This window comes from Culex pipiens, chromosome 2, assembly GCF_016801865.2.
Source record: "Culex pipiens pallens isolate TS chromosome 2, TS_CPP_V2, whole genome shotgun sequence".
Classification (NCBI taxonomy): Eukaryota; Metazoa; Arthropoda; class Insecta; order Diptera; family Culicidae; genus Culex; species Culex pipiens.
Genome location: NC_068938.1, coordinates 78,823,363 through 78,845,022, shown reverse-complemented (window position 1 = coordinate 78,845,022; position 21,660 = coordinate 78,823,363). Strand labels below are relative to the sequence as shown.

The following is a 21,660-nucleotide window of genomic DNA, read 5'->3' as shown; positions in this document are numbered from 1 at the left end:
ATCTTCAACAAAAGAATATCGTTTGGGGCTCATCAAGAGGAAAAATCGTGGTTCTCCTCTCTCGCGCATGAAAGATCGGTAAAAAGAAACTCAAAAAGTCATCGTCCAGATTATATGGCGGCAAATATCCTGTCACTGTTCGTAGATGAAAAATGTTTGTGAACAAAACGAAATAAATTAATTTAATTCACCAAAAATCTACTACTGATTGATTTTCTTCGATAAGTTCGGAAACGATTTTCTTTAGGGTGTTTCTTCTCTCTTCCGCGAGTGAAGACAGTTTGCAAGCGAAAAAGATTTTTTTTGCGATTATTCCATCCCTGCAAATAATATTTTTATCACTAAAATACTTTACCCTGCTTTTCTTTTTAAAGCATTGAAATAATAAAAAAAGGATTTGTCAAACCTTTTTCGTTTGGGTTCAACTAAATCCTCAGAAATATTCAATATAATTCCCTAAATAACCATGTCATATTTTTTGGCTTGATTTTCTCAAAATAAATTAGACACATTCTCCGGCAATGTACACCTCAGGATGAAATTTTGAAAAGCGTGTATGAGCTATTTGGATATTTTTCCTCGATTCTAGACTACTTGAAGCTTCAAAAATCATGATTTTCATTAATTGACCATTTGAATATAATTTTGTACAAGTTGGTTAAGTTATGCATCAATTCGTGATAAAATCATCGTTTTAAAACATTTTTCTAAAAACTCCTGGTTTTCAGCGAAATAAAATCCAAAAATTATTCTTTTGATTGCATTTTGTAGGTTTATAGATGTACTAAAAGGAAATGTCATGGATTTGCAGTTTATCTTAAGTTAAGTATTTTTTCAAACTAGTGTAAGTTTACCATTTTATTGCGTTGCAACGTCACGAAAAAGAGACAGTTGTTTATGCCAACAGAAAACTAAACATTCAATCATTTTGATATTTCGGATGCTCTTTGTACTTGGAAAGAGCTTTCAAATGCAACGTAAAGCGACTAAATTGGTTGTCTAGATCCAAAGTTACAACAGGTTTAAGTTTGCGTTGCAACGTCACGAAATTTTAAATCATATTGGTCACATGGCAAAAAGGTGTATGTGTAGTTGTTTGTTGAAGATAAAAGGATACTAAATATTATATATTTTTTATATAATGTTTCCGAGCATATTTACAGAAGAATTGTACATGGGTCATTCACAAATTCCGTCACTTAAGCTTGTATGCAACTCGAAAAAAGAAGGTATTTTACGAAACTTGTTGAACAAATCAAAATAGTCCGATGTTCACAAGGGGGGAAAATTAAAAAACTTTCTAAAATGTAATCACGTGGTTACTGAATGGCCCCTTTATGATAAACTGATTTACGTGAGGGTTCATTCTAATACAACGCAACGATTTTTTTTCATCACAAACCCTTATGTAGGCCAAATTACAGTGAAATTCACTAAACAATAAAAATCACGTGATTCAATTGTTTTTTTACAAACTCTTGTCACTTTTTTGTTGGACGAACCCTTACCTAAATAAGTTGTATGCAACGTTTAGTTGTTCGCAATTAAAAATGTTATGTTGCGCAGATAAACAGCGTTACTATTTCCTCAAATTTTATTTAAAAAGCACAGAAGTCAACAAAATAAGTTACGTTGTTTGCAGATCACCCCTTAGGGGCCATCAACAAACGATATGGGCACTTTATTTATAAATATTCGCGATCAAAAGCTCAAAAATTCCGACAGATGGCGCAAAGCATCGAAGAATGACGATTCAAATTTTCGCTGTTCGGTTACATAGGAATGCAAACATAAAATTGAATTTACAGCTCTTAGAACAACTTTTGAGAAAAAATTCAAGTAGTACGATTGTTAACTCTTTGCCCTCTATAAATTAACGCAATAAAAGAAATGAAAAAAAAAATAATTTTGAAAAAAAAAATTGTTTAAAATGATAGAGCATCAAAAGTTAACAAAGTATCAGCTCGAATTTTTGCTCAAAAGTTGTTTTCAACGCTGGAATTTAACAAAACAGAATTCGCATACATAACCTCAAAGGGCGGAAATTTCAATCGACATTCTTCGCTCTGTTCTGCTACTCAACACTAGGTGTCGCATGTCGTTTGACTCTTGAACGGCAATCAGCCCTCCTGAAAACTTGAAGCTCCTTACATCCCTTCTAAAACTTCCACGTGTTTTGTAAATTGCCCAAAACCATTAAAATATTAAGGGAGCGTTCTTGCATCACGTAACAAAACATTTATATTTTTAGACCCCCTCCACCCCCTGGTAATACATTTCCGATACATTTTTTTTTGTTCAAATCATCGAATCCCCCCTCCTCCCCTTTGATATAACGCCATTACGTAATGCATGGACGTCCCATTACATGGATAGAGGAGGGGAGAGGGGAGGGAGGGGTGTCCTTCATGATAATGAAATAATACAAATACATATTTATTTTTACTTTGAAAGCGCTTTGAAAAACTTCGTAAATCGTACTAGTACTGTGCGGTATAGAGAGGGGGGGGGATCTAAAATGGGCGGGCCAATCAATTTACATGTCCTTGTACTGTCTATTAATGTCTTATAATAAAATCTTATCCTACAGTTGTTCAAACTAACAAAAACTATGATTTATTTTGAAACTAAAATTTCGTGACGTTGCAACGCAACGAAAAACCCTGTTTTCAAAAACAGAGCGTTGCAACGTCACGAAATGTAAGTGGTCTTTAAAAATCGGGGTTTGATTTTTTCGAAAAACTAATGATGCATTCGATTTGTTAGCCAATTTTACACTAAAAATGGAAGAAGAACTCCAAATTTGCCTTTTAACAGAGCAGAGTTAATGGCGAAACATGAATTGGGTCAGATTTGAGAAAAAGTCACGCGTTGCAACGTCACGCTACATATTCCCCTCTCAAAAATAGAATATTTGCTTAAAATAATGTTTCAACACTGTTTCTTATAGGAAATTTAATGCCCTTTCCGAATCTGTAATAAAATATATACATTTTCTATGTATTTTTTGAGTTACAGCAGAAATACTGAAAAAAGAAAAGTCAAACCGTTGCAACGTCACGGCGGAATGTGTCATTAAGATTTTTGTCAATTTTCAAACTACCATTTCAATTCTATTTTCAAAAAAAATCCTAAAAATCGTTTTCTTCGTCGATGTCATAGAAAGCTTTAACAGATCCATGTTTTGACCCAAAGAAATGCAACATTAAAATCATATAAATGCAAAACTAAAAACCTTCGGCTGATGGGAGAACCTGAACTTAACTCAAGTTTCGGGCATCGGCTATCATTAAAAGCTGCAACCTTGAATGACAAATTCTGCAACAATGTTTTTTGTGGGTGTATCAACGCATCCAATCGACTGAATAAACGAAAGTTCCTAGCTCAAAAAAGCCATGAATTCCAATTCCAAACAACTCCATCAATCAAATCGGTGCTGGTACACCACCGCATCGAGGCGCAACAGGTCCTCCGGCCGGGACACGTCCCAACCATCACGGGTAAGCTCCACGGTGGCACACAATTTGACATGACATCGCCTCTTGGAGTCACCGTGTGCTTGCCAACCAACCTCCCTTGCACAAATAGTATACCTATTCGCAAATTCTCTGCTTTTGCCCTAGTCCTGCACCTTTTTGCCAACGACGAAGCGATTTCATTAAAAATAAAGGGATTTTCAGTAAAAGCTTTTCTCTCACACAAGGGAGCAGAAAACAGTTAACGAGTTTATTCTTGGTTTACGTTTAAGTCTATTTCTAACTGACGGAAACACCATAAATAATTCAACCGCAAGTATTAAATTTCTATCCAATTATTGTTGCAGTGACTGTGGTACATAGACTGGTATTCACGGTATTCATGATCAATGTTTATCTTCAATGTGTGTATAAAATTTCTCGAGTGACATATAAACGATCTGTTTAAAACTAGGATAACCTTGGAATCATATTTTAACATTCTTAAATTTGATAAATTTTCATCACTGCTCTAGATTAAACGAGAACTCGTTTTAAATCTTCATCTATGCCAGAATGAAGCAAATTTATCACAGTTCGCTGCGTGCATTCCCGAGGTGCCATCATAAACCGAAATCCCATCAACCAGCCGGAGCTTGATGGAATCAAAATCAGTGCGCAAAGCAAAATTTTGCACCCAGGGTGGGTGCGCGTAGTGGCATGAAATTGAAAAGTGATTCCAGGAAGAAAAAAAAAGATACACCGACTCAGCATAGAATCATACGAGAAAAAAAGCCGAGTAAGTAACCACATCACGCAACCACGTCAGCTTTAATCTTTGGCGCTATATGCTCTCACACCGTGTTGACGGATGAGGTTGGTGGGGGGCGGATCTGCCGCGCTCAACATCGAGCATACCTTTCATGTCGGTTCCGGTGTTGTACGCCAGACCGCGAGTGCGAGCAGAATCTCTGTATCGACGGCATCGTGCCATCTTGGTGTATGTCGTATTATGACGTTTCGAGGAAAAGGCCTTTAAATGTTTGACCTGGAATAACCGTTCTGTGCAATGTCCCGAAATTTGGTTGAATTTGATTGCCGGAGTCCCGAGTTATAAACATTAAAGTAAGCATTAGACTGAAAAAAAGGTCTCAGACTAAAATTTCCATTGCAGCAATTGGGTCCTAAAATGAAGCATAGATTGCTGATATTATTGTTTACAGCGATAAAGCTTATTTTTCTGAGTACAATGACCCTTTGTACGACCACAAAGAGTTTAAAATGGATTTTTAAATCAATTTTGAAAAATTAACCTCGCGGTCCTTCTTGACAGAAAAGCTCCTACTTGACAGCTCGTTCCAAGGGGACCATAGTTGATCCATCGAAAAAATGTTGTCTTGTCAAAAAAAAAATTGCATTAAAATTAAAAATAGTGTTCAGAAATGGTTTTTAATCGTGTTTTTTACCATTGTACATAAAAATTGACATAGGGCTTTAGTACCCAATTGCAGGGGGTGTCAAGATAGTAAGATCAAAAACCACGGTGCTCAAAATACCGTTATTATGAAAAAAAATATGCACTCCGAGATTTTGGAGTCTATCAATTCCTTACACCATAGCGCATCTCTGTGCAAAAAATAAAAACATTCGCTGATGTAGTTTTCGAGATACAGCCCTTTTAAGATGTAACATCCGATTTTTAATTAAAAAAAAAACAAAACAATCAATACAATTTCAGCACATTAAAGAATATACATTTCGAGATAAAGGTCTTTTTTGCTTCATATGACTGTCAAGTATCTCTGGGCCAAGTTTCAGAAGGTTTGCTGATGTAGTTCTCGAGATACAGCCATTTTATCTCGAAATGCATATTCTTTAAAGTGCTGAAATTGTATTGATTTTATTGATTTTCTTTGAAAAAATCGGAAATAACATTTTAAAATGGCTGTATCTCGAGAACTACATCAGCAAACCTTCAGAAACTTGGCCCAGAGATACTTGACAGTCATATGAAGCAAAAAACACCTTTATCTCGAAATGCATATTCTTTAAAATGCTGAAATTAAATTGATTTCATGGATTTTCTTTGAAAAAATCGGAAATAACATTTTAAAAAGGCTGTATCTCGAGAACTACATCAGCAAACCTTCTGAAACTTGGCCCAGAGATACTTGACAGTCATATGAAGCAAAAAACATCTTTATCTCGAAATGCATATTCTTTAAAGTGCTGAAATTGTATTGATTGTTTTGGTTTTCTTATTAAAAATCGGATGTAACATCTTAAAAGGGCTGTATCTCGAAAACTACATCAGCGAATGTTTTTATTTTTTGCACAGAGATGCGCTATGGTGTAAGGAATCGATAGACCCCAAAATCTCGGAGTGCATTTTTTTTCATAATAACGGTATTTTGAGCACCGTGACAACATTTCAAATGAAAAGAGACCACATTGTACGGCGTTTTAACGATTTTAATTGAATATCTCAGGATACAAGACGAATTTTTGGGAGCTGTGACGAGCAAAAGCTGGGACTTTGAAGCTGCACATGTTTGATTGAATCCCCGAGCAGACGGAAATAACGTGGGAATATTTTTTTTTTTTGATATTTGAAAATACTAGGCCAACAATATTTTATGTTATTTATAACAAGATTTGTTATTAGTCGTTATGATTTTTTTGTTATTCGAATGTTATTGTAATAACAGACTAATAACGATTTTATTTATTCTTCGAACAAATCTTTGTTATTATTTTTTGTTATTTTAACAACTAATCCGATCATCCCAATAACAGTTGGAGTTATTCTTCCATTACAAAAAAGTTTATTCCAAAGTCGTGTTGGCTTTCAACCAATATCAGACCAACAACAAATTTTGTTATTATAACATAAACTGTTATTAAACTCTTATGCAAAAATGGATTTTTCAAGAATATCCCATAACACTTTTTGTTATTTTAACAGTATTTGTTATTGAAATGGCATGAATTAAGCTATTACCGTCTCCCCGGGTTCACAAATAAGATTTTTTTTTATTCACTCCTGAAAGTTTCAGAAATAAATTTCATGATTAAAGTGAATAACATACGAATTTTTTGTCATGCGCAAAGTGAACTGTATTTTTTTTAACATTTCACTAGAAACACTGAATTGAATTGCGGGTGCCATGATATATCTTGATAGTATGGACAAAATTAGCTAACATTTGGTATGAAGCCTCTCAAGACTATCCCGTATGCATGAGGAGACCCGATTGTGCAATTTGTTTAAAAAATGATAACTGGCGATTTTTATATGAAAAACAAAAAAAAATATCTCTATTTATAATTAACTTTTAGAAAATCGAGGTTACAAGTCTTCACAGGAATTTTGAGCCGATTTGGTCAAATCAGTGTTGAGATATCGTGGCACCCTTTTTTTTAATTGCTGACTTTAAATAGTACAACCAAATGTCTTCAAATTTGTTTTGTCATTTGATTTGAAAAACTCTTACTCAATTCAGCCAAAACGCACGTGAGAAAAGATAGCACGAGCACGACGATATGTATATGTGAATCCGATCAAAAATTTTGCTTCCCAGGGTGGGAAACATCACCCAGTGATTTTACCGTATGCTGGAGGGAGTTGCGATCGCACTGTAGGCATGTTTATTTTATCTTACAGTAAAAAAAGGATTGTACGTACACCCTAGGAAATAATTACGAAAATAAAGTAAATTGTTGGTGGATCAACAAAACTATCAACACTCAATTTGTTTTTATATTACTTTTAATTGCAAAAAAAACATGAATGCTCAAAATAGGGGAAATATACCCATTTTAATCACACTAAGCCGTTCGACCAATTCTCATCACTTTTGCCGTTTCTGCTATTAAATCAACATTTTCAGATGTTTCAACAATGGAGAGTTGCTTGCTCACTTTTATTTGAGCTATTTATTACTTTGGAACAGTCAAAAACACTTTATATAAGTTGTAATTCATGATCAAAGTGCTGATAGGCCGATAATAGAAATAGGCTGAGAAAGGGTATAGTTCCCCTACATATTTTGATTTATTTCTCATTTTTTTATATTTTTCAGATGATCATTTTTTGAGCTTTTCACAAGGAGATGAAACATTAGGGTGTAATATGGTTGTATGGAAAAAAATAAAGTTGTTCAAATTTAGCGAGCACAGCACTTTTTCAGTTCCTTTTGAGATCATAAACAACTCCCCAATGCGCAAAGCGATTCAATTTTCTATGGGAATTTATATGGGAAAAAACATTTTTTTTATTTTGATATTTATAAAATTCACGTTTCACGATGTACTAAAACCGAACTCATATTCGGATGCTCTGGATGGTGCTCTACAACTTTCCCGAAGAGAGTATAGTGCTAACTTGCTCCTAAAAAAAGATACAGCGTGTTCAAAACTCGTCTAAAACGTGTTTTTTGCTCGAAAATCACGTTTTAGACGAGTTTTGAGGACGCTGTATCTTCTTTCAGGGGCAAGCTAGCACCATACTCTCTTGGGGAAAGTTGTAGAGCACCTTCCAGAACATCCGAATGTTAATCCGGTTTTAGTACAGCATGAAACGTGGATTTTATAAATATCAGAATCCAAAAAAAATGTCATTTTGCGGGGATTTTTCAAAAACCCAGGAAAAATAAAAAACTTAAAAATGCCGCTCTTTATAACATGTTGTCACAGTGAAAAAAATTCCAAACTAAAAAAATACACGAGTTACAAGAAACGTTTAAAAGGTTAATTATATACGAATTTGTTGAACTACCCGAAATAGTAATTTATGCAACAAGTTGCGAAATGGTCTTTTTTCAGCATGAGACCCTGCTTTACTTTTTAACTTTTGTTTTCCCTCTTTAGTATGGCGTCCGTGGTTTGCTCAACTTTGAAAGCAAAACAGTGTCGAAATGTATTACTTTTTGACAAAAGTACTGAAAATTTCTACTTTTCAGCAAAGAACTTTTGAGCACTGGTACTGTTGCATTTGAGTGGTGAGATCTAGCACTATATAAAAGTTGAAAAAAACTAAGAGTAGGCAGGTTAAGGATTTAGTCCTATTTTCATCCAATTTTCTGTTTCTAACTATTTTAACAACTTATTTTCAGATTCACGGAAAGGGGATCCATCGCCAAATCGCGATAAAGTTCGCTAAAACTAGCGAAAAATGTCGCTAATTTCTCAGCCAGCACAAAAATTACCTAGAATCGCTAATTTTTTTCGCTGGTTTGAAAACCCATGAAATTCTACCAAACCAGTGAAAAAAAAAAACACTGGTTTGGTGAAAAATGTCGCTGTTTGGGGGATCAGTTTTGCTAGAATCAGAAAATTTTCTCGCTGGTTTGGAAAAAGCGGCAGGGCACCAAAATCAACCAGGAGATTATTGTACTAATTTTGGGAAACAATTCGCTGGTCCAGCGGATTTCTTCACTGGACCAGTGTTCTTTTACGCTGGATCAGCGTTTTCTATCGCTGACGTCCGGGTTTTTTTCCGGCGGCAGCAGCTCGTACCAAAATCAACCAGTAGATTATTGTGCTGGTTTTGGGAAACAATTCGCTGGTCCAGCGGATTTTTTCACTGAACTGGTGTTCTTTTACGCTGGATCAGCGTTTTCTATCGCTGACGTCCGGGTTTTTTTTCCGGCGGCAGCAGCTCGTACCAAAATCAACCAGGAGATTATTCTACTGGTTTCGGCGAAAAATCCGCTGGTTCAGCGAATGTTTCCACTGGACCAGTGTTTTTTTGCACTGGATCAGCGTTTTTTATCACCGACTTTTGTTTTTTTTGTTTTGGCGGCTTAAGCCTATGCCAAAATAAACCAGAGGATTTGAGAACCAGAGATTAATTGGGAATCGTGTAAAGATTTCGCAGTAACGGAAGCAGAATTAAAAGAAAGTCCAGCCAGGTTGTACTTACTTGCCACAGCACACAGCCGCGGAACAGGCCATGGTCAAGTTCCTCGCCTACGATTCTTGCTGCCACCTGCGACAATTTGTGCACTCATCTATTCAGCAGTACAAATACATCTCCAGCTTCACTGCACCGTATTTTTCTGCTGCGAGAACTTTATGGAAACGTGCTTCTTTTCATTGAAAAGAACCATCACCTGTTGAGTATGTATTTTAATGCTGAACACTTGATGCAGAACTTTTTCATGCTTTTTTGTTTTGAAAAAACCCCTAAAGCAATTCGATTGCCACAAATCGCTTCCAAACGTGAACAATAACAAACATTTATGACGGCTGTCGGAAGGATGTGTATCAAACCAGCGAAAACTTTCGCTGGAAAAGAAACCGTTTCGGAAATAACAAACCAGCGAAACCAAGTTGCTGGGTTTGATTTCGCGCAGCCACCTTTTTCAGCGAAAAAATTCGCTGGTTTAGAGAAAAATTTCGCTGATATCAGCAAAACCAACCCAGCAAAATTTGGTCGCTGGTTTGGCGATCGATCCCCTTTCCGTGTTTCAGTTGAAAACGTCTTTTAAAGGCTTTGTTTGAACGGAAAAGTGCTGCCAACAATTGCTATGCATTTAGGAGAAATACATTTAGAAAAATGTGTTTTTTGCTAGAATCGTAAATACCTCGTTACTGAAACATAAACAAAAAACAAATTCAACCAAAAATATAGCACTTACGAGATTTTTTGTATAGAAATCGGATTTTTGCTGTTTGCTGTAAACATCTTTAAAGAAATAAACTTTTTATTCAAAACAAAAATTACGATCATTGCCATTCCCTTCCAGGCACGATAGTTGCAGCCACACTTTTCCGACTCCACATGGACGGAACGGATGTCGGTGATGAGCAGAGTGTGTCGCGGCGGAAGAACCCCGCCTGCGAGCCACCTCCATCAGAATCGGGATATATCTGTGCCGAGCATAAACGTGCAATCGTGTGGATGGCAATAAAAATAAACATAAAATACGGAAAACTCGTTGCAGTTTTACAGCTTCCAGCGCCCACACACACACACAGACACATGATGTGGGCAAATTTCGACGTATAGGTCAGAATGGAAATGGGGAAAAGTTGAGCGTTATATTTGATATGGATTCATCAACAAGTTTGAAGATTTAATTTGAATTCTGATAGCACTGGTATTCAATTTTGACATTTAACCTGCTGCTGCTCAATACTTCTATCATTTTGTACAGGAAGACACGAATAGGCACGAATAAAAGTAATACAAAACTATAAGGGGTTGAAAGTTCACTTAACAACATCAACTTTTGATACAAGATATTAAGATTTCACAGCTTCTCAAAAACCTACTATGCACTAGGAAAATCAACAGCTTTATATTACTTTTCGAACAAACTTCAGCTCCCGGTGGTTTTACACCGCAGCCAAAGTACGTGAGAAATCTGCCCGGAGAAGAATTTATAAAGTGGCGGCGATGAGTGGCCAAGGAAAAACTTTCCCCGGGCGGTAATAGAATAAACCAATGCTCATTATTCATCATTCCGGTGCAGTAACTTTTCAGCAGAAGCTCTTTTGCGTTGCAGCATCAGGCAGCAGGCACTGACGTTGAGTAAAGTCGAGGTTACGCAAGTGAAAGCTGTACTACGCTGCAGCAATGAGATTAATAGAATGTCGTTAAATGACGACAGTGAGAGTTTTCCAGTTCAAGTTTCACATTGGTTTGATGGTTTGTACTGAATTGTTATATTTTTTCTGAATCTTTTCATTTTCGAGATAAAATTATGTTTGCAACCCTTTAAAAATATATAACAACCAAGTCAGTTGAAACATTGAAGAAGACGTTTAAAAACCAGAAGTTTTCCCAAGTTGGTTAAAAATTCAGATAAAACAAGCTTTCTCCCCCAAGGATAATTTGGGACGTTCTTAATAATGCATGGTCTTTTGCTGCGGTTTGCCTGATGGTTAGATGATGAAGGTACTGATAAATAATGAACCACTCAGCATTAAAGACCGCTCATTCAATCTCCGGAACGATTTGTTTATTTTAAGGTAACAGGACCAGTTTAACCCGAGCAGGAAACAATTTAAGAACGGGATGAGTTTAATGTTGGTTTGGGTTTTTTTTTTTGCAATTCCGTTGTGACAACTAATGTTACCTGTCATTCTCGAATGACGAAACGACCAAAAAATAGTGCTGAGAAACATAACTTTTCAGCGCTTTTTGTAGTGCTGAAAATTTAAAATTTACTGTTTTGAATGACAATCGACTCTCCGGTTGTGAATATTTAAAGGACCATCGAAGAAAAGACTCATCAGTTCACAGTTTTTCGTTGTACTATGCTATGGGCGAAATTTAGCAATGTCCAGCAAACAAAAACAAAAAATGTAAACCATCCTTAAAAGCTTCTTTTTCAAAGAAAAATGTGTATGCAAGCCATGAGAAAATGAAATTACACTCAAACCCCGATGGTTTGACACGAACTGTTGTCAAACGAACGGGGTCACTTTTTAGTTTGACACCCCTTTTACACGGAGTTCATACACACTACCGAACGTTTGTTTTGATAGTTTGCGTAAGCGCCGTGTAAAAAGTGACAGTTCGTCACTTTTTAGTTTGACTTTGACCAACCAACGGGGTACAAACTAAAAAAGTGTCAAACGAAAAAGTGACCAACCACCGGGGTTTGAGTGTATTGACAACCGGAAGAGATTTTTAAAGCAAGAAGAATCCAACTTTTTAGTTGGATACCTCTTACACGGAGTTCACACACATTACCAAACGTTTGTTTTGATGGTGTGCGTGAGCGCTGTGTAAAAAGTGACAGTTCGTCACTTTTTAGTTTGACTTTGACCAACCACCGGGGTACAAACTAAAAAAGTGTCAAACAAAAAAATGACCAACCACCGGGGTGAGTGTAGGTTGAAGGGGCTGAAGAATTTATCAGTAGATGGAGTAATATTGAGGTCGCGGAGATCGACAACCAGAGAATAGATTGTATGTTATCAAGGGAATTATTTTACAATTTTAATTATTCAAAAGTAAAAATTTAATAAATAACCAGTTTTGAAATTATCGAAAATATACTCAATTTTTTACCAAGCCCTTAGCCCTTGTTCTACAAATTATTTAAGGATTTGAATGTGTTCACTTAGCTTATCTTTCATAACAGATTATTCAAATTGTTGCGACGGAGCGCGTCCGAAGCAGCCCCTTGTTCTGCGTCAGTGTCAGTGTTTTGTGATTGTTTGACTGGTGCCCGTGCTGTCGCTTAGAAATAAAGAAAGTAAGATCAAAACAATTTGAGTAAGCGGGAGCACGGGCGCAGCTGAAGAATTCAGCTGTGAAAAAACACCAAAGATGTAAGTTTTGTAATTTTTGTGAACTATTAGTGTTATTTATTAATAAATAAACTTTAGTTTTGTAGCGAGTGGAAAAGAATGAAGTTTTCTTTTAATCACTCCGCTGACAGAACCGGTGCCCGGTTCAGGACATCCCCCGCGACTCAACACTACAAAAATCTTTGACACGGAGTGTCGAAGTCTGGGGACCTGTGACCACGGCCGGCAGCTGGAAAAGGCGCGGTAAGAGTGGCAGAGGGGCGTTCATTTATCCGGAGCGTTAGCCGGAGAACTGAATCGCTGAGTCGGGGCAATGGCGGTGAGAAGGTGCAACAAAATGGAGTCGGTGAGGAAGTGACTTGCCAAGGAGGTTGCGCTCGCGACAAAGTTATCACCCGTGGCCCATAAATCGAGCCAAAAGTGGTCGGGCACGGGTGTGAGACGGAGGTCAACAGGCAACCTCGCAACAAAGAATTCTCATCGGCTCCAAGTAGCAGTCGTCGTCAGTTGCACCGAGAGTCAGCGAAGAATCTTCGGGACGCACCGCGATGAAGAAGACGTAAAACTACGGATTCGGCATGCAGCAGTTTTACGGGGGGGAGTGTTGCGACGGAGCGCGTCCGAAGCAGCCCCTTGTTCTGCGTCAGTGTCAGTGTTTTGTGATTGTTTGACTGGTGCCCGTGCTGTCGCTTAGAAATAAAGAAAGTAAGATCAAAACCAGACTGGTGGCAAGCTTGTCAAAAAGTGAACCTCGCTTTTGACAGTCCATATAGGGTGAACGCTCCATAAACTGGTTGCACAAAATAGGGTATACAGGCCATTTATGAGTAAATTCGAAAATAAGTTTATTTAATTTTAAGATTTGTAATTTGAAATTGTTATTTATTGTCTAGGTAATTTTTTTGTTAAGACCGAGCCATGCGGCAACGCTTCCGACTCGTAAATGGGAGTTCAGAACCCGGTGCGGACTAACATAGCAGGTTATCGTTTCCCTTCTGGATTCGATTTCTAAGTAAAGGAAAAGTAGTTTATCGTCACAAGCTGGACATTATCTTCTTGGAATATTGACATTTAACACTAAATTATGTGTATAAGCTGGATAATATTTTATGAGCGAGTTGTGGCGCTATAACCACGGCAAGTAGCGTCCAGGGCATTTGTGGAAATACAATGTCCCATCCCAGAGGGTCCCGGAGCACCAAAACTTCTTAGCATGGTGCTCCCAACGATTTATTGCCATAACACACAGGAACGTGAGCGGGGGATCCCCACGTTTCTTCCTCCCCTGTAGATTCAGAAATGTGTTGTTGTTTGAACATTCGTGCTCAAACTCAATCCAATTCAACGAATCATCTTTGCGGTTAACTTTACGCAGTTGGCCTGGCCGCTTTAACTTTTGTGATGTTTCAAAGCAATTTATTGCATTGGGGCACTGCAATTGTTAATAATGACAAGAGGATGCTAGGCGTTAATCAACCTAAGGCATTTTCCAGGATGCCCTCGAAAGACTGGCGTGCTAGGGTTAGATTAGATTAGAAAAGGCTGGATAATATTTTATTTTTTCTAGTTATTTATTTTTTGACAAAAAATATTCAAAACTATTCATCAAAAACAAAATTTAAAATAATTTTTCACAAAAAAAACTTTTTTTCAATTGCACATTTGCTGGCTCTTTTACCCTATATTTAGCGTCAGAGGGGTAAAGCGACCAAATAGCGGGGTCCACGGTCCAACAAATGTGAGTATCGCGGCCCATACATACAATTTGACAATCTTGCCATCAGGCTGATCAAAACAATTTGAGTAAGCGGGAGCACGGGCGCAGCTGAAGAATTCAGCTGTGGAAAAACACCAAAGATGTAAGTTTTGTAATTTTTGTGAACTATTAGTGTTATTTATTAATAAATAAACTTTAGTTTTGTAGCGAGTGGATAAGAACGAAGTTTTCTTTTAATCACTCCGCTGACAGAACCGGTGCCCGGTTCAGGACATCCCCCGCGACTCAACACAAATCCCATTGACGAAGCTTCTCAGTTTTCCCCAACTCATCACAAGTTATAGGCGTAATTTCAATCCTTCATCACGCACGTGCGTCTGTGGAAGACCTTTTCAGGAAACCCGGTCACGTTCCACCGGGGTGGCGCACACCAGCCTTGGTCGAGCACCTTTCGCTGCTTGTTCCCGTCCCAACGGGGATCGCCCAAGGACGACTAATTTTCCACCATATACGTCGCCAAAGGGGAGAGAGCCGCCGATGACATTTTGAGTAATGCTCCTCCTGGTTTTCCCCTCGCCTCAAGCCACCCAAGTCAAATCTAATGAATATTTGATCGATCGAATCTGGCCCGAGTTTACCCTCCCTCGGAGCGCGGTTCAAATCAGTCTCTTGGACTTGGAAATGAAGCTCATAAAATGCAATAAAGCTGGTCGTTTGGTAAACTTGCGCATAAATTCCTAGTATAAATATAAACACTCGGGAATATAGATTAGCAGCGAAAGCGACACAGAAATTTATTATAATCCACAATACACAATTTCGATTTGTGCAGTCAAAGAAAAACCACCAACAAACAAACGCACACGTTATCGAACCATAAATATAGGTGTACCTCTCGTGTCGTCATCGCGCACCCTGGTTGAAGGTGCGCTTGTACATAACGAACTATTTATGCGAAAATGATAATCGACTTAACAGAGAGGAAGGAGGCGAACCAAGGGAGAAACAGGTGGAAAAGGAGCTTTTATCCTCGCGAGGAAATGACGTTGCACAACCTTAATGCGAATAGCTGATTTGCCTGCACGTATGGCAATGGGGATGTCCTTAAGCTCAACCTTTTTGAGCCAAACTGCCAAATTTAAAAAAAACTTACAATTTTTGAGCATGAACATGGTTAACTGCCAATTAGCTGCTACTCCGTTATTGACAGATCAGCTGAAGTTAAGCAATGAATCAAAAATGATCAGTGGGAGCCAACCATCCGTTCACTGTTTAACCCCTGAAGACCCCGACTTTATTAGTCAATACCGGCGCCCTCCCAAGAAGCCTACAGTTCAACAAAAGGGAGGAATGTTAGTCCGATAGCTGAAATTGCAGACTCATCAAGCACATAGTTTTTCGCTATATACCCTTTGACACCGCTTGAGACCGTTGAATCCACAGCATCTCCTTCAAACATCTCATGATCATTTTTTTTTGTAGGATAAGGTATTAGCTTTTCGATGCCTCCCGAGCTACGATGCTATGGGGAGGACTTCCATAATAAACCCGTCGCCGAGCCCTCCGAGCTACGATGCTATGGGAAGGTCTTTCTAATTAGCACACCAAAACACTCGCGCACAGATATTTAAATACTAAATAAATGTAATTTTGCACCACGATTACCCAGACGACTTAAACCGCCAGCGTGCCTTTCGATCAACGATGATATAGGAAGGACTTTTTTTACAGTAATTTAATCACTTTGAACACTTAAACCTATTTTAATGCAACAACTCACACGATGTCGTGCCTCCCGATAAACGATAATGTAGGAAGGACTTTGTTCGGTCGGGACCGAACTACGGAGCGTGTGGACTGTATTTTTGGCGACGGCGGACTCTCGGGTGCGGTCACCCTTGGTGGACAACGGAGGAACCACTTTTCGGAGGCGGAAATCGGATTTGCGGTCGGATCAAACTTAGGCGAAAGCAGGGCAACTCTTCTAAACACTACTTAACTTTATCTGTATTTCTCTACTGGGTCGATCTACAAAGGTTGCGCGGTCGCGGGTTTACTTCCTCGGAAGCCGGTTCGGGGTTCGCGTCGGATCGCGTCGAGGTTGGGCGAAACTTGTCCTCGCGTGTCGTACGCCTCCTTCTCGGACGGGAGGTGGAGCAAGAATGCTGCTGACGTCGTGGTGTGGAGCAAAACTAGCGGTACTTTTCCTCGACGTTGCACGCGCCGTTTTCCCTCCACTTTGCGTGTGTGGTTTGTTTTGGTTTGCGCTCCCTTCAGGAACGCTCGTGTGCACGCAAAACTCATTCCGGACGGAACATACTCCCCCCGTTGAAGCATCGATTCAACATTTTTGCTGATCAGGTTGGCGTGGATGATACCGAAACGGAGTGTTGAGTTGTTGATCAGATGCGTAGCAACGGGAAGAAGTAGCGGATCGAAGTTCTTCGTGGGCGGTCTCCATGGTTTGAGCATTTCCAGCTGCTTCGGGCGAACCTTCGGTGGTCCCAGGCAATCTGCTGTAGTCGCATTGGCAGATCGATGGAGCGTGTGGAACCATTATCGGGCAGTTCGCACTGCGGTAATGGCCTATCTACAATCACTTAGCTTAGAAAATTTCACTTAGCTTAGGAATTTGAATCAATGGAAATGAATCTGAGTTTCTACAATGGAAAAGTAATCAAATTAGAAACTGACGTTTGGTTTGGAAAATTTCAAAATCTACGGTAAGTTGACGTTTCCATATCAAAGGTAAACAAACAACTGCATAGCAACGTATATCAGCCCAGCAATTTTTCTAAGTTGATTGTGGATGACGAACGTAAGTTGCAGACTTTCCTAAGTAACTACTTTACTTAGATGTTCTAAGCTAAGTGATTGTAGATAGGCCATAACTCGGCACAAACCGTGCAGGCTTGTTTGATCCAGTGACGATGGTCTCGGTGGAACAGCTTGGTGTGGTCATCGTGTTGAGCGGTTGGCCGCTTTTTGTTCTCCGGCGTGCGTTCACCAACGGAGCACTTTCGATGGGCTGGTTCGGAATCGTTCATCAGGCTTCGTCCACTGACGTCTTGGATAATCGGTTTGCGGGGGTGGCATCCTCGTGTGTAGTTGGAATCGTCATTGTAGCGCCGATTGCAGCTTCGGGACATCCGCACTGTGGAGTAACTGTACGGCGGGTTGCTCGAAATCTTGCTCCGCTGCCAGCCTTCAAGCAATCGTAGTAGGCGAACTTTTTGGCTGCTCACAACGCGTCGGTTGACCTTGACGGACTGCGGAGCGACGATCTGTTCGCATGGCCCACGGCCGTTCTTCAGGAAACTGGTTTCACGACCGACGAAGTCGTTCTCGTAGTACTTGGCGTGTATGTTGTGGCAAAAAGCAAGCAAAATTGGAAGCATACTCACAAGTGCGGCAACGGCGGTGCTTGAAATTGTCCAAAGTGATCTGCTTCGTGGGGTTTTGGGCTTCGTTCTGGACTCGACGATGGTGGCTTTCAAGTTGGATGTTAGCTTGAAGCAGCAGAGACTGCCGTTTGTTCGATTAAGCTTCAGGCAGGTCCAGAAAACTGCGGCGATAGTGCGTTGTTTCTGCGGCGGGCCGAGTGGTTCGTTCAGGAGTGGTCGATGGTTGAGCGCTTCGCTTGTTGGGGTGCTCTTCTTCGGTGCTGCTCTATGCTGAAGCCGTTTGAGGGCGTGCTTGGAGCCACCTTTGCGTTCAGACCGCACGCACGTCTTCGTCAGTTGCTCGGTCTCGAACTTTCGTTTCGGTGGAGGTTTCTCTTCGTGGTGTTGGTGTGTCACGTTCACGCGATTGGGTTCCGGAGCTCCTGTGTCTCGCAGATCGCCAGAAGTTGAGCAGGTGGGTCGTTGTTCGTGTGGTGCGCCTCGGCAAAGCACTGGTTGTAACGGGTCTGGGAACATTGGAGAAACGGCTTCTGTCTTTCGAGGATTGAGGTTTGCGGGTTTGTTGACAGCGTGCTTCTTCCGGGTTCCGTGGGTGTCGTTGAGCGGCGGGTTGGGACAGGCTATGGTTAGGCGTCGTTTATCGGGCGCTTTCGCAGCGGTTGGCAGCGGCGGATTTAGCTCGGCTCTGGTCTGGAGGGTTACAGCGTCCCGCTGGATGGTCGTCAGGGAGCTGCCGTGCTCGACACGGAGAGAATTAACCTTTTCGTTCCGTAGGATCACCGCTGGTAGCGGCTCGCGTTCTTTCGTTCGTGCGTCACCGTCCGTGAGCGAACGTTTGGAGTTGAACAGGTTGGGTTCGGGAAAGCTTGGCAGCACTGTTGACATCATCTTGGCTTCGGGTCGGGATCGGCTGTCCTCTGAGCAGCGGTCAGTGTTGAGGAGCGATGGCACCGTCGGCATTGCGTGCTCCCTTCTCTCGTCGGTTTCGACTTGTGGTTCGATGCCGTTGTCTGTTGCGATCAGACTTGCTTCGTGGTTCAGGACACTGTCGGGAGTTGGCGTACCAGTCATGTGGGTACCGTCGTCCGGGAGGACACGGCCGGTTCCGGATTCGTTGGGGTTTCCTTGTGCCGGTTCGAGAGGCACGCATTTGACACTGGTTTCGGTGGCTTTGCTGGAGATTGCGGACACTGGGAGGTCCGTCGGATTGGCATCGGTTGCCGGTTGAAGCTGGTCACGCATGACCACTTCGGTGTCCAAGACATCGCTCGCGGATGTGGGCTTGGATGGGCGGATTGGATCGATCTTTGGCGGCATACGACTTCGCAAAGCCGTATCCGCTTCCAGGGTTTGGGACCTGGACCGGGTTTCGGGTGGTGAGCTCGTGTAGCTCGTCGACGGAGAGTGATTTCGCAAAATCACTTCCGTGTCCAGGTTTTCGGGCCTGGATCGTAGGTTCGAGTTGGCGGTTTGTCCTGAGAGCTCCGGATGGGCGGACTCACAGGCCATCATCGGGGTGTCCCAGTAGTTGCTTTCGTAGATCGTCGGCGTTGACATCGTCCAGAGCTTTTGCTGGTGTGCAACGTAGTCCATTGCACTCGTTTTCGGGTTGGCGTTCGTCAACGCAATGAACTTCTCCTCCAATGGCACGCTGACTGCATCGAAGAGTTGGTCGAAGGCGTCGTATTCCACTTCTTCCTGGGCGAGGTCGTCATCCGGAACATTGCCGACGATGCAGCTGTGGGCTCGGCCATACTCGTCGTACAATGCCCAAAGGGTTTTACGCAGCTTTGTCAGCTGTGCTAGCGTCGGATTCTGCAGATCGAGGACGACATCCCGGAGATTCGCGATCTTCTGCATGGCATGTACTCGCTGTTGGAACGCATCCTCCAGCTTTATCGTAAACATTGCCTTCCACATGGTGAAATTGGGAATCAGGGGGCAACAGGATCGAGGTGGAACGCTGCAGCTCGCCTACAGCGTTGGCAGCGGAATGTGGTTTACGCGAGAGGGATGTTTGTCTTCTCAAACGACGGGTTTGTTTCACTTTTCGCACTGTTCTGCCGCAGCAGGAAAGATCTTCTTATTCTTCACTTTTCCGGAAGCTCACTTTCGGAGCAGCTCTTTTGGGCAGCAACCGTTTTCGCACTTTGCTGAAGTTCCACTGCTCACAGCGAAATGTTTCGCGACACTTTTGTTCGACACTTTATCGGAAGGTCACTTCGGGAGCAGTTCTTTTGCGCACTTTGTCGGAACTTTCCTTCCGGATGTCCCCGGGGCGGCGCGCACACGAAAGTCCAATCCGGGTCGGTAGGACCATATGTTCGGTCGGGACCGAACTACGGAGCGTGTGGACTGTAATTTTGGCGACGGCGGACTCTCGGGTGCGGTCACCCTTGGTGGACAACGGAGGAACCACTTTTCGGAGGCGGAAATCGGATTTGCGGTCGGATCAAACTTAGGCGAAAGCAGGGCAACTCTTCTAAACACTACTTAACTTTATCTGTATTTCTCTACTGGGTCGATCTACAAAGGTTGCGCGGTCGCGGGTTTACTTCCTCGGAAGCCGGTTCGGGGTTCGCGTCGGATCGCGTCGAGGTTGGGCGAAACTTGTCCTCGCGTGTCGTACGCCTCCTTCTCGGACGGGAGGTGGAGCAAGAATGCTGCTGACGTCGTGGTGTGGAGCAAACTAGCGGTACTTTTCCTCGTCGTTGCACGCGCCGTTTTCCCTCCACTTTGCGTGTGTTGTTTTGTTTTGGTTTGCGCTCCCTTCAGGAACGCTCGAGTACACGCTAAACTCATTCCGGACGGAACAGACTTCTTTGATTATATCAATCAATTAAAAAAAGAAACGAAAATGAACGTCACCACACCATAAATTGAACAGATTTTTTCCTGCTTACGGGCAAGCCAACCAGAATGAAACACGAAACAAAATTCTTTTCTTTTAACACACGATGCCATACCGCGCGGCATCACCCAACAAATTGAACTCATCACTCATACGAACAGCGACACAAAAGCACACCAAAAAAATTAACATAAATAATCAATACATCGCGTCCCCGATTGGTGCGCTGGAAGTGGGGACGCGAAATCGTGATTATGCAGGTTAATTTTTTGTGTGCTTTTTTTCGTGAGTTGCGCGTATTCACCGACAGATGGCAAGTGGGCCTTGTCTGAGTCCGCCCATTAAATACGCAACTCAAAATTTGCATGGTAAACTTTTTTTTCGTTACGGCTTTTGCGGCACGCTCACTTCTACTTTTCTAGACTAGACGCGGCGTATCTCTAAACAAGTTTTTGAAGAAAATGATTCCAGACTACTTATGTTGTCGTTTTAAACAGAAACAAGCCAAAAACTATATTTTCAATTCAATTCGGTTTTATTAGTGAATAATCATGTTACAATTAGTTCATTCGCAGTACATAACAGAGTTTTGGAGTTCCTTTCAACTGTGTGTTAAATCTCAATCCATTTTGGAACGATTATTGCTTATGACTAAGAGATTACCAAAAGTAAGAAAAAATTTAGAAAAAAACTTACTGAAATTGCAAAGGAAAGGGGATAGAAATAGAAAAAGCTTAAACTAGATCACAGTTTTTTTTATCTATTGTAGATGTGCTTAATCATTAGCTCCCCGAGGGCCAGAAATTGCTCCGCCTTGTTACGGCAGGTCCGGAACCGCGTCATCATCTCACCCGCTAGAGCAAAAAACTCTGGCAAGGTGAATAGATCTTCCCCGGTTACTTCTTGCTGGGCCGCATCACCGCTACCGGCAGCGACCACGCTGGCGAACGATCGCCCCCATCCAGG

The 21,660-nt window shown here is 41.2% G+C and overlaps 2 protein-coding genes across 6 annotated transcripts in view; both read right to left on the bottom strand.

The window, feature by feature from the left end:
• Window positions 1–21,660, bottom strand: part of LOC120422973 (cGMP-dependent 3',5'-cyclic phosphodiesterase-like) — a 121,208-nt gene that overhangs the window by 65,257 nt on the left and 34,291 nt on the right. The window lies entirely within an intron of this gene.
• On the bottom strand, window positions 15,970–20,799 carry LOC120422972 (uncharacterized). Its single transcript, XM_052708943.1, has 2 exons — window positions 17,844–20,799; window positions 15,970–17,792 (listed from the first exon to the last, which is right to left on the bottom strand). The coding sequence occupies exons 1-2, from the start codon at window positions 19,761–19,763 to the stop codon at window positions 17,301–17,303; spliced, it is 2,412 nt and encodes an 803-aa protein (XP_052564903.1). The 5' UTR covers window positions 19,764–20,799; the 3' UTR covers window positions 15,970–17,300.

Bases quoted from the DNA above. Each gene is read 5' to 3' on its own strand.
- LOC120422972 (XM_052708943.1), bottom strand. From the start codon at position 19,763: ATGTGGAAGGCAATGTTTACGATAAAGCTGGAGGATGCGTTCCAACAG. The intron at 17,793-17,843 runs GTGAGTATGCTT...ATACACGCCAAG, and splicing joins GCACCGCCGTTGCCGCACTT to TACTACGAGAACGACTTCGT.